The sequence below is a fragment of the Pipra filicauda genome, unplaced genomic scaffold (genome assembly GCF_003945595.2).
Source record: "Pipra filicauda isolate LSUMZ 115617 unplaced genomic scaffold, ASM394559v2 scaffold125_size2111803_pilon, whole genome shotgun sequence".
Lineage (NCBI taxonomy): Eukaryota > Metazoa > Chordata > Aves > Passeriformes > Pipridae > Pipra > Pipra filicauda.
In genome coordinates, this window is record NW_024103718.1 from 932,710 (window position 1) to 945,881 (window position 13,172).

A 13,172-nucleotide genomic window follows, 5' to 3' on the forward strand; every position below is an offset into this window, starting at 1 on the left:
GATTTATTTCATAGAGACCTTTGTGTTTTGTATTAGAAAGCTTTTACTTTGAAATGCTGACATTTCATGCATTCCCTATATAACTCCCGATTATCCTACAATATCCATTATTTCATTCTGCCTAATAAAAGGACTATTTTCTCAATGCAAGACTCACAACAGCTTTTGTCCCTACCAACAGAATATTTTAAAAGCAGCACAATGCACTTCCACAAAAGAGTTCTTTTCTTATAGAATGACCTCTTAATCCCTGGAAAAATGTTTTTACATATGCCCTTTCTATCATCACTATGCTGAAGCACAAAACTGCTCCATGAATCTTTAGGACTGTCATTAGTAATGGCCCCTGTGCAAGGCACACATATTCAGAAAGGGCATTTTAGAAATCGTTCCCTTTTGTTGTGAGATTTATAGGAGGGTCTACCAGCGATGGACTGAGCCTCACCTTCCAATGGCTTGGGTAGAAAATGAGCTGCTGGTTTTGTTTTCTTCACTCTATTTCCTTTCATGACCTGCCCTTCTTTGTTCAGCCCCAAGAACCAGGCCCTCCCGGACTCCTGTTGTCTGTAGAGCATGGATGAGTAGATTACATAATAATTTTCAAAAACGGACTCCTTGAATTTGCACTCTGGTGTAAAAAGTTCCTGTGGGAGGAAAAGTAAATGTTAAATGGTATCTCTAAAGTGCGGCTTCTGTTTAGTTAATTTACAAATACATCTTGATAAGTTTAATGTATGACTTATAATAAGGTTCTGCTTTGAGAACAGGAGTTCTGTCTTCCTCTGGAAGACCTCCAGGTGAACTTTCCATGGATGCCTCAGTTTTCCCATCTGTGCAAGAGGGATAGTACATTTTCAAAGTAGAAAGGAAGCTATACAGACATAAAAAAAATTTCAAAATACATGAATAATTATTATTGTGCTTATTTTTTCAGATAGGATATTCTTATAAAGATTAAGAAAGTCTATGCTAAAATAGCATTAATGAGATGACAGTTGTTTTAACATGGTAAATGCAGCAAACTTCCTCTGGTTTACAACAACTAATATTTGAAGCTCAAAATGCTGCTACTAATGTATTAAGACATATATCATGCCCTGGAATCCACATGGCCTGAAACACCACAGGAAAATACTATTTTGATGTACAAATTCCTGGACAAAGAAAAATAATTCCTACTGACTTTCTCAGCATTCATTCCAAAAGTGGAATATTTTTCAGAAGTCACATTTAGAAACAGCAGCTGTCCAAAAACTTTCTCTATAGGTTAATCTAAATACAAACTTCTGCAGAGCGGTAGCAAAATAATAATTTAAACATAGATATATATTTTAATAACATACGTAACTGACAAAATAAACAGTGTGAACATACATTGAGATAGAGATTACCAAAATTCTTTGAAAAAAACAGCAAGTTAATAAGCAAATAAAAATACATTTAAAATATCACAAGAAAATAAGATTCTGTGTGATGTGATTTTCTGTCTGTGGATCCATCTGCTGAAGCCTGTAGAAGAAATAAGACATGAAAGGAAGAGGTAGATGTGGAAAAGAGGGAAAAGCTTAACTTACCTTGCTAAGCTTTCAGAGAGCAAAGTTCTCAACCCTGAATACTCTTTTTATATTTCTTTTGGTTATCTTTCCCAAGCAGTTAAAAAAATCTGAGAACATCATATCTTTTCACTTCTCCATTCACAGTATTTTTTATTCATTTCTTTTTTTCCTGGCCCCATGCAGTACTGAGTTAACACCCAGCAGGCAACATGTTTTCAGGGTCTCTATGCCATCCCCAGCTGCCTATATATTGTAAGAATTTCACAGCTCTTTCTATCACAGATTTACTTTCTGGAAATCAAAGTCCTTAAAGACATAGTTCCCCATACCAAAAAGCACAGATGAAAGACTTTTCTGAATCTGCAATAAATGTCATTTAGTGCACAACCAAGTTCTTCTATATGATGGGGTACATAGTGTTCATATTACCATGGCTTAAGTTACCGCCAGTAAGCAAAGCTGTTTTGATGAACACCAGGCATACTATTAGCATTTTCAATTACGGAGCATCTTTGAACCTCAGATAAAAAGAATTAATGTATTTTATGCAGCAACAGACTAAAAGCAGTTGCTGTAGCATATGGGAAATGACTTGTGAGCCTGCCTTAAAATAGGTTGCTTTGGCTGTGTGAGCCAGTACACTTAGTGTCTATAGGTCACACTCATTCACAGGATGCAAAAAAAATTCTTTGATATGTGCAATGGGCATCTTTATGTACTACAACGTTTTTACCCCCCCATGTGCACAACCGCATATATATATATATACACACACACACACGTGCATAAATGCAAATACAGTTTGTAATAGAAGCACCGAATACTAATGACAGGAAACACCTTAACTGCATCTTCTCCTTTGCCATGGGGCTTTTTCTCTCTCTGTTCCAAGACTTTAAGACACCTGTTGTTTGTGTTAGTCTCCTTTCTCCTCCACTGATTTCAAATCACAGTAGGGCTCAAGGCGACTGAAAATAAAACCAGAAGGCAGTGACATGCTAGAGGGAATGCCTGTTAAAACCTAGCACAAGTGTTTACATGCGAGTCATGTTTCTCAGCTGTTGAAACAGCAGATGCTAATCAGGAAATGCCTACACAGCTCTCCTCATTACCTACTTCACTGAAAATGCTACCCCCTGTGTTCCCCACAAAGTTTTACTTCCTTGCAAAGCTCAATTACCATAAACACTACTCCTTAGCCAATATTCACTTTTTTTTTTTGCTGTAAACAAAAGCTGTTTGTCATTCTATATTCCTCTGTACTAGAGATGGTTGGCTGCCTCTAAATGCTATTTGAGTGTTTTACCCTAACAATATCCACTACCATACTTAAACAAGACTCTTTCAAATCGTATCCCTTCTCTGAATCAAACCCAACTCTTTCCTCTTTGACTTCTTTGGCATGGGCCATATGTTTCTGACAGTGCATAGCATATGAAATGGTAGGTATTTACCAGGTGAAAAAAAATGGATTATTTCTGCGCTATTACTTGTCTACTCATGGACAAACTAGCATCATTACTATTATGTAGTTATGAAAAGCACAGTAATAGTCTGATAATTTTTTTCCCCTTTAAGGAACAGTCAAACCTGAATACTGTACTCTGCCTAAAAATACTGCAGCTATCCAACTCCAGACATCTGGGTAGTGTAACAGCTTTGAGCAGGGTTTGCTTTTATCTAGTATATTAGGATGCAATTCTGCTGGGTTAAACTCTCAGTCAAAAAGTCCCTTAAATATATGTTACTTTAAAGTAGAATAATAATTCTACTGATGTGGCGAGTATTCATGAATGAAAATTAGGCACCTGACAATTACTATACTGAACTGCAGCCATCAGCTCCTCTGAGGAAAGTTAGTCAAAAGGAGACTTTTGAAGGGTCCACCTTCCCTGGGGCTCAGGTGGAAATTGAATATTTCTAAGTTAAGAGTGATACCTAAAGTCTTGCCTTAGACACCATCTCAGCTGGCTGAAAAGCTATAAGGGTCTATACTTTCTTCAGTAAAGTACCCATAACACCTAAGATATTGTTTGTGTAAACATCTAAGATATTATTTGTGCATGTTTGCATGTACCTAGACAAATCTAAATCTGTATCTCTAAGACTCAACCCAGTAAGTACTATCAGAAAATTACCAATGTGTTAAACAGCACCAACTTAAAAAAAAATCATCCACAGGTGACTTGACTCAAATCCAACGCTGGAGGTAAAGGCAGTATAATGGTATTTTTTTAAGGGAAACTCAATGGTGAAGGCACTCCCCTAGGCTATCTCCCTATCTGTATCCAACCTGAAGGAATCCAATATGCATCTGGCTGACATGGATAATTTAGATCTTCCCTACAAGAATGACTTTTCGGGGTTTGATCCCAGGACATTTTGTATTAGGAAGTGACATCACTTGCAAACAACAACTTGTGCTCAGGATTTCTCTTCCAATGTCAATGCCCAGATTTAACGTGTAGTTTTATATAAAAAGTGGTTTTATCCTGCCACAGCAACATTTGAAAAATAAAAAGTATATCAGCTGCCAATTTCCAAAACCTCAGGAATAGGTTTTGGCTGTGAACTGCAATCTGATACAGCTTCCTGGGTCCTGGGGAAAGGAAGGACGTATGAAACTGCATCATGCTGAGGAAGGATTTTCACTTGGATATTTTTGCTATATTCTCATCAAGTTTTTGCTTGATGTGAGTCCTATGTGGAGATATTTTAAATCTTCTGGTTGCAGTAGCATTAATACATATCACAACACACAGATCATGGATTCAAACTTGTGGAATCAAAAGTTCTTTTATTGTGGAGTTTTTAGTTTTGGGGCCCCCAGCAGTGTCACCAAATCTCAGCATTGTATTACTCCATAATGATGGAGGCTTTGCTCATGGAATCATGTGGTAGCGTCAGAATCTACTTCATTTAAGAACAAAACACAAAAGAAATAAAATGAACTCCCACACACATTATCCATTTCTCACATCTGGGAGTGCCTGAACAACAGAGCTCAGGTTACTTGTGGTGTCAACATGGAGATATAAGGAACGTTGGAAAGTAATTCAGATGACAATTGAGATGAATTCCCTACCAAGTAATGTCTTTCTGTCAATCAGAGGCTGAAGTCTGACATGCTGAAGCTAGGCCTCAATGCCAATCAATAATATGGCACAGTAGCAAATGGCTAAATCAAAGCACAGGGGGTAGCACTGTATTTCTCAGTGAGAAGGGGAGAATGCTGCAGTGTGAAATGAGGTGTGAAATGATGAGATCCCAGAAAACAGCTGCAGTGCAGTGGAAAGGCAAAAGGCCTTGTCATAAACATATTTGTGCAGTAAAATCTGTAAGATCTTGAGGCTTCTACATGAGACCTGGAATACATCTAAATTGATATTTCTCTGACTTGCTGCACATTGAATTAGGTGAGTTAGACTACTTCCTTACAGTATACCTATTTGACAAATGCCAGTGTAAGAAAAAAAATTACTAAAGATTTCCCAGATATAGTATCAAATTTTTCCAACATTTAAGCTGGCCAAAAGTCTGCAGTTCAAAATGATCTTGTGCACTAGTTCCTCTTCAAATGGTAGAAAACACAGCAACACATGGCTACTTACCTTATGGATTAAGGAGAAACTTATATTTCCTGTACGTTCAGAAGACATTTAGTGGATCTGGGCCTAAAAGCCCCCTAAAAAACCCATAATTTTTAAACATAAAAACAGGAACAAGCAAAGTTGGCAGAATTTTCTATGTGCAAACTGGCCACATAAGATACCAAGGAACACAGGACTTTAGCTACCACTACAGACTTTGCGGTCACTTTACTAACAAATCTTCAAAATGTACAGCAGTACTAGCTGAACCTGGTAATCCTACAGATGCCCCATGAAAGCAGCAAATACTCTGAACCACTTTCACCCACTTTATGCCATCTTCTGATGGAAAATTTCCTTAGTAGATTACAACAGTCAGAGAACACCATTATTGGCTCTTCTAAGCTGACGTTATTTCTGTCCTCTGGAAGATTACTAAACATGTGGACTTAAAAAGAAAATTAAAAAAATAGGAGTTGATATCATGCAGGTAAAAACCAGGGATGACTCTTCTTAAGGAAACTGAGAGTTCAGTAAAGATGTCAGCATGTAAAAGCAAAATTTTTAGGAGACACATATCATTGCTTGTAAAGAAACAAAACACAACTTCTGTCTAAATTTAGGCAAAATTATATTCAAATCAATGCTATTGCAACTATTAACACTTAGTTTACTGGAATTCTAATTAGTGGGGATGTGAATGGTAATATTGATAATGTAGCAATTATTTTATTCATTTACATTCATAAGAACCTAAATTAAGGTAATGAATAAAAGCCACACAGCATACATAAAGACAAAATAACAAAAATTAGTTTGAACAGATACCTGCATGTTTAAGAGAATCACAGAATAGTTATAGTTGGAAGGGTTCTCTGGAGACCATCTAATCCAACCCCCAATACTAAATACAGCCCGAATTAGGCTTAATTTTATGTCCAGATTGGAATCATAGAATCATTAAAGATGGAAAAGACCTCCAAGATCATCAAGTCCAACCTCTTCCTGAACAAAACCTTATCAACTAAACCCTAGCACTAAGAGTCTGACTCCCACCTTGCTACAACCTCCTTTCAGATAGTTGTAGGGAGTAATAAGGACAAAACAAAACATAAAGTGTGGAGAAGCAAGATTCAGGATGGGAACAGTTCCAGGCATGGAGAAAAGCATACAGCAATTGGCAGGACTTTCATATGGACTTTCACTGTATTCATGCTACACAGTGCACAACTGCACATGCCCAGGCTTCCTCCTCCCCCTTTTGCCTGTGCCCTGTTCTGATTTGCTCCCCCATTTGTCTGTCTGATAGCCCTCTCGATGTTCTGCCCCCTGCCCCTGGTGGGACAGTTAAGAATCGGGCCCATGCCTGAATAAAGAAGTCTGCTTGCACCCTTCCTCGTGTCCTGTCCCCTCTTCCCTTCGGACCCGCAACAATAAAGCAGCTTCGATTACAAAAATTTCCTTGTTTCATAAAGGTTGCTTCGCTTAAACTAGAAGATATGGCCATATTTAACTATAATTTATTAAAGGTAATAATATTTTGTATGGAAAGCAGAGCACATGCTCATCACTTGCATAAACTTACCATTTGTAAGACTAAACAATGATGTCAGATAAAAGCAAATTTTAAATAATAACTTCAAGAATGATCCCAAATTGCTACTTATATACACTAAGGAGAAGTGATATATTTCTCTCTCCTTCTACATAGTAGCTATTCCAAGCACTGCCCAGGTATTTTTTTTTGATCACTACCTACAATTCAGAGTCATCGACTCAGTGGGACGTGGCTGAAATAGAACAAATTTTCCTTGATATAAGCATTTATGATATATAAATGCTTATATAAAGTTATTTAAAGTTGTACAACTGACTCAAAAAAATGAACTAATGTTTGTGAAATGCAGTCCATCAGGAATATCTCAAATTTAATCCTCACATTAGGAGTGAATGAGTAGAGGTTGTTAAAAGTTGAGGGAAAGTTTGGGTCAGCAGTCTGGAAAAGGTTGCTAATTTTCAAAACTGTCTTTATGGCACTTGTGTGAAAACTAGAATACTTCACCAAATGCTCAAGAGAAGAACCACTAAAAAAGTGTTGCCTCACTTGAATATAAAAAGCAAAATTAATTCTAGAAATATTATCAAGAAGCCAAATTTTTAACCATGGATTTAGAATGGCTGCAGCACACCAACAGCCATCACATATTACAGCGTATGGTCAAGTATAATATCCTCACAGACAGATAAAGGAGAGTGAAGTTAATTTTTGCTTCAGTTCAACTCTGAGCTCTCACAGAAATGTGTAATTTTTGGCTTGAGTACATCTTTGGCTTTAAAGGAAATGCAACGAGAATTCCTGTATCACTAAAATGAGATATTCAATCTCCTCACCACCTAATCCTCAGTAGCTATCTTCCCTTTCTTTGCAGTAGAAATCTGCTTTAAGGTTTCAGCTTAAACAACTATAACTTCTTGCTGTATCAACGCAGAAAGACACCTTTTGTCTCCTGTATGGCATCTATGATTAAAGAAATCCAGTATCAGTAAGAAAGACAGACACGCTAAGGCACAAGTAAGAGAAACTGCATGCATTGTAGGGAATGTTTTCTTCCAGTATGTTATGAGAAATTTTGGAGAAGAGCATGAGTAAACCATCCTGTCTTTGATGGTCACTTTCACTTAGAGCAGGCACAATTCATCAGCTTGTAGATAGCACCAGGTTCTCAGCTAGAAAAGGTCAGCGTCGAGGGAAAAATAGGACAGCACTAAATAAAGAGACTGAAAGGAAGGATTTAACAACATAGCTGTTGAAACAAACCATGATGGGCTGGGGAAGGAATTCTAATCGGGTTGCCTATGGATCCACCATTCTGTCTACGGATGAATAATGCAGGAGGCATACAGAGTACACTCAGTCATAGACCAAGCCTTTCCAAATGACAGTGGAATTTTTTGAAACAAGTTCATTCAGACATGTACAGTCATTTCTGCAGACAACCTTCTGCAATCCAAATGCCTCAAATAAAACAAACTATAAAGAAAAGAGCAAAGTAGTTATTTAAATGGCTGAGTACCCAGAAAGAACCAAGGAGGATGTTTTTTTCTATTTGTTTACCACTAATGAAATTTCTTCTCCTCTCCAATACACTGAAATATTGGATAAAGAAAACTGATCACAGTTTTTAACACTATTGTTCGAAGTCAGATGGGATGGCATATTTTCATATATATGGTGTTTTTGCAGACCTTCCTGAGTATGATAATATGACATATCCATAACTATGTAAAAATGCAAAAGTAAACATAAATAGATGCAAATTCAAAGGTATTTTGTAAGGTTCACTTTAGGCTCTTTCAGTTCTACATGTTCCTTCCAAAAGATGTGCGAATTTATGAAAGTTTTAAATGAGTGTCACTTGCAAGCTGAGCAGTTAGAAAAAGTTGCAAGAACATTCAAGTTATAAGAAATGGCCTACTTTAGTGTACTCTTTTCTATTTCTTTTTTCTTTACAGTTGTGAGCTCGTTTTTCTACTTGCAGCCTTTTTTTATGACCTGTCAGTGAATGAATTATACCGTCTAAAAACTAACTATTATAAAAGACAGGGGCTGGAATAAATAAAAGTCAGGAGGGTAGGTCAATTAGAACTTCTTGCTAATGCATCTTTTTAACCTTTTGCTGTTTTACGCTGGGTGTTCATAAGAAGAACATGGAAGGTAAGTTCAGAGGAACCTCAGTCTGAGGAGACTTGTGTAAGGCAAAATTATTCTGTAAAGACTATAATCAGTTCTCTGAAAAAATGCATTAGCAAAATCTTCTCTTATTTTCATGATTCAATATAAGCTGCAGTTGACCACTGGAGGATAGGAAGTAAAGGGAGCAGAGACAACTTTCAGATGTTTGTTCCTTAACTCTTTTTATACAGCAAATACGTATTTTAGGAGAAACAGCAATTTCTTGCTTCTTTCACTGTGAATCTTTTTGCCCATCTTTGTCCTTCCAGCATGGAAGCACAACTGTAAATATTCAACAGGCTTTCCCTGTTTCCTTCCAAAGCAGCTTCCACATAGGAAGACCAAAGGCTCGAAGTCGATTCTCTGTTCTCCTTTCCTCTCTCCTTTTCCAACAAGAAGACAGAAAATGATGAATATCAAATCTGAAAGACAGACAAAACCTGACAGGCTGACAGGCTCTTAAATATTCTGTACTGTTTCCTGGTTTACGCATTTTCATTCTTTCATAGAGATGGATGGTTTTAGCACTGTTGCACTTAAACATAAAAAGTCAGTGCACACAATATGGGACACCCAACAGAGTGCTGCCTGCCACATAATGTCTGCCCAGAAAAGATGACCCAAGAGCACAGTTGCCTTCATTTATTTATTTATTATTGCCTGAAATTAATAAATGTAGACAAAAATCCTAAAATTCTTGCTAGTGTATTATATATGTATCTCATGCAAATAGCAATGTTCACAAAAAAAGCCATCTTTTCGCTTAATATATTTTAGTTCATTCATAGATCTAAAAATATATTCCTGTTATTATTTAATTTTTATACACCTACACAGTTTTTACTTCAAGTATCCATTGTCAGAAGAAACTTAAAGTCCAGAGATTCACACCCAAACATTCAAAAGTTGTATAGTGAATCAATGCAAAAGACAAAAGAAAATCCATTTTGTCTCGTGTTTTAGCTAACAATTAATGGGAAATAAAATGTCAGCCACTAAAAGGTATTTTTTTGGAATGGCATCACACCATTAACCAGTCAGAAATGGCGAAAGGAAATAAATCAGACACTTTTGTATGTTCATAGGACAACCAAGCTACCACAGGTTGCAGCCTGACACTGTAAAAGAATTCTGTATAAACCACTTTATCAGAGCTCTGAAGTGAGCAGGATATTTGCTCATGGTGATATCCAGGGGAGTACCATGCATCCCCTGCCTCAGCCAACCCGCTTCTGTTAGTAAAGCTTTTTTAGAAACTGAAATGAATTAAATGGAGTCATGCTTACAAAGACAAGGGAGAAAAAAACCTCTCTGCTATTGAATGCTATTGAAAGTATTTAATTGTTTGTTCCTATCAATAATAACAAAGTGGTGTAATATTTGAAAAAAAAAAAGTAAAATCTCCCTTCTCTACTCACACGGTATCTATTTCTTGACTGACACTGCTTAGGCTCACAACTTGTACAACACACACAGTTTGCATACCTTTCACCAAAAAGTTATTTGGTACCTCAGCTTGTGTATCTATTAGACATGACTGACTCAAATCTCATCCACATTGGGTTACAAAGTAGAGGTAAAATTCTGAAATACTACACTCCACAGAAAACTATATAAAAATATAAAAATACTCAAGGGTCCTCATTGGGGGATAATAGTTAACATTTCAATTACTTGCATGTCTGATAAAAGTATATGTGCTTTTAGAACTGAAAGTGAGTTACTCTCTTTGGTTAAAAGCTAAATTTTACATTGAGATTAAAGGAAGAATTACACAGCTCCCTGGCCAGAGATTTCAGCAAGTACCAAGCAGTAAATACATAACATTACTCTCTGGGTGTTCACATCAGTGCCATGCCATGCCCACCATCACCTAAAAGCAATGGCCAACATGTAGATTGATCTTCAAAGGCCCTTAATTAAGGCCCTGAATTTGGGATGAACAGATCACACCATGAGGACATTACAGGGATGTCATTAAAGGCAATGTGTTCAGGAACAGTCTGACTCCTGCTGGGGATACATGTGCCTGCCATGCAGGAAGCAGGGACATGATGCTGGGGCAGGGAGTAGCCTCTCTCCCTGGCACCTGTCCAGAGGGTGCACAGCCAGATCACAGATTTTAGGGTATGCATGGAATTGGTCACAGGGCAAGGCAGTGGTAAATTCAGACCTTAGCCTCCCAGACAAAGAATTGATTTGTGATGGATGTTCAACGTCGTTTCCTTTTGGATTCTTCCAGGCAAGGCCACTAGTCATGGTGGGTGGGAGAAGGAACCTGTTCCTTTCTGGTTCATGGTTCAATTAATGAATATTTAAATAGACTCTCTCTCCCTTCACTGAAACTCAGCAGATACCAGACTTTCATTATCTTGGCCATTTCTTTATTATGCTTTTATTAGATTTCACTTCTAAAATCATGTCCTCAAGCAAGTTAATTTTTACATCTTTTTAACTTATGTGGAGTATTTTTTCTCATGTCACTCCCTGTTTAGTCCTCAGGATAAAGTCTTCCGTAGATACCACCACATTTAAAAGTAAATAAATTACCACTTGTATTTCAGGAAACATATTCTTTCCTGCTTCAAAAAGAAAAATTAAACAGTAAATGAAAAAAAAGGGGGAAATCATTATTTAATAACATTCTGGTTTACATCCTTTTAAATGAAAAGCTAAACACTGTGCAAAAATTATAATATTAGCATAATCTTATCTATTTTAATAGCCTGAAGATTCGCCTGATTTGCTGAAACTGCTACCAGGAGTCAGTCCTCCAGGACTGGCTCTCCAATGAGCAGAGTGCCAAATAGACAGAGCTGAGTAAAAGTACCCTTGAATAATTTATAATCATTAATGTTTTATTTGTCTAAATGTAATATTTATGACTCTCATTCATGAAATTACTTAATGAAACATAAAATGTTATGAGTTATAATTTATTTTATTAAAATGAAAATCAGGAACATTCAATTACTGATATGGATAATCTCATCTGAATTGAATTCCCTATTGTTGGGCACTCTGATTCTTTCTGAGGCTCAGAAGCTACAGGTACATTACTTACAGAACAACTGTTCTTCATGAAGAATAGAGAGGACCTACAACACTCAAGAGAATGCTTATTATATTTATTTTTCATTAAAACAGCAGCCTAAAAACTCTCCACTGCCTTGGATAACAAAGCCCCAACCTGCAAACATTTATAAATATAAATAACCTTAATTAGTATACCTGATGCTAGGGGGATGCTATATATAAACTAAAATATATAAAAACCATTACTATCTGAAGATAGGTACTCTATGAAGTATTCCAGGTATTTATCAATGCTGTTCCTGTAACCAGACGTGGAGATGGCCTCACCTATATCTGCCACTGAGAAAGACGCAGTTGGAAATCTGATATTTGGAACCTAATCTAAAGCAAAATGCCAGAGTTGGAATTAATTTCTCTCCTATACTTTCATAATGAAGATATTTATTTTAAAGTGAAAACTTATTTTACAAAATACTACTCTTCATGAGTAAGTTAGCTGCACATGATGTGAAAGACAGTGAAGGGAATTAGGTCAGCTGTGCTGTTAAAATACAAAGAAAAAAAAAGACAAAATATAGCAGCTAATCCAAAACTAGAACACAAAGAATAAAGTTTAAAAATGGTCCTGGATTGTTTTAAAATTTTTAATGTCCCATTCTTTTGTTCCATTACATTTGTACTTTTTTCTGTGTTTCTGTTTTCTTCATACTACAAGACGATCCAACTTTTTTCTTGTGAAAGGCCAGATCCCCATTTCTTCAATGGCAAAAAAAATCACATTTGATTTGTTACAGAGAAAGCGTTATCATTTGATTCTGTAAGTCAGTACATTTAAACACCTGTTCTGGCAAAGTAGTGAGGCCTCTTTCCATTTGAAGCCTCCTCAAATACAATCCCTTGCTAAAACATTCCCTTCCACTGCCTCTCTCTTCTCTAAATATCACTGATGCCAGGTTAGACATCACTGAACTGTCTTTCTGAGTCCATCTGAAGTTTGAATTAAATGAAGTTCCTCCTCCAGTGATGTGTATCTGTCTTGCTTCCTGTGCACCTCCTTACAAACCCACTGAGAGGTATTTGGATTTGGACACAGCTTATGATATGAATCTAAATATATATGAGATACTGCATAAGACCAAAACTACAGGACACCAGGCAGTAAACTGGTTCATTAAACTGATTTACAAGAACTTATTGAAAGATATATGAAACCCCCGAAATGAAATAGGCAGTAACCAATCCACCCAAATCACAAAA

The 13,172-nt window shown here is 36.7% G+C and overlaps 1 protein-coding gene across 4 annotated transcripts in view; it reads right to left on the reverse strand.

Moving 5' to 3' along the window:
* FGF14 (fibroblast growth factor 14) overlaps nt 1–13,172 on the reverse strand; it is a 401,593-nt gene that overhangs the window by 9,412 nt on the left and 379,009 nt on the right. For all 4 annotated transcript variants that reach the window (XM_027730757.2, XM_027730754.2, XM_027730758.2 and 1 more), the window contains one exon: nt 446–644. In XM_027730757.2, the coding sequence (XP_027586558.1) occupies nt 446–644 (199 nt within the window). The remainder of the gene's footprint in view (nt 1–445; nt 645–13,172) is intronic.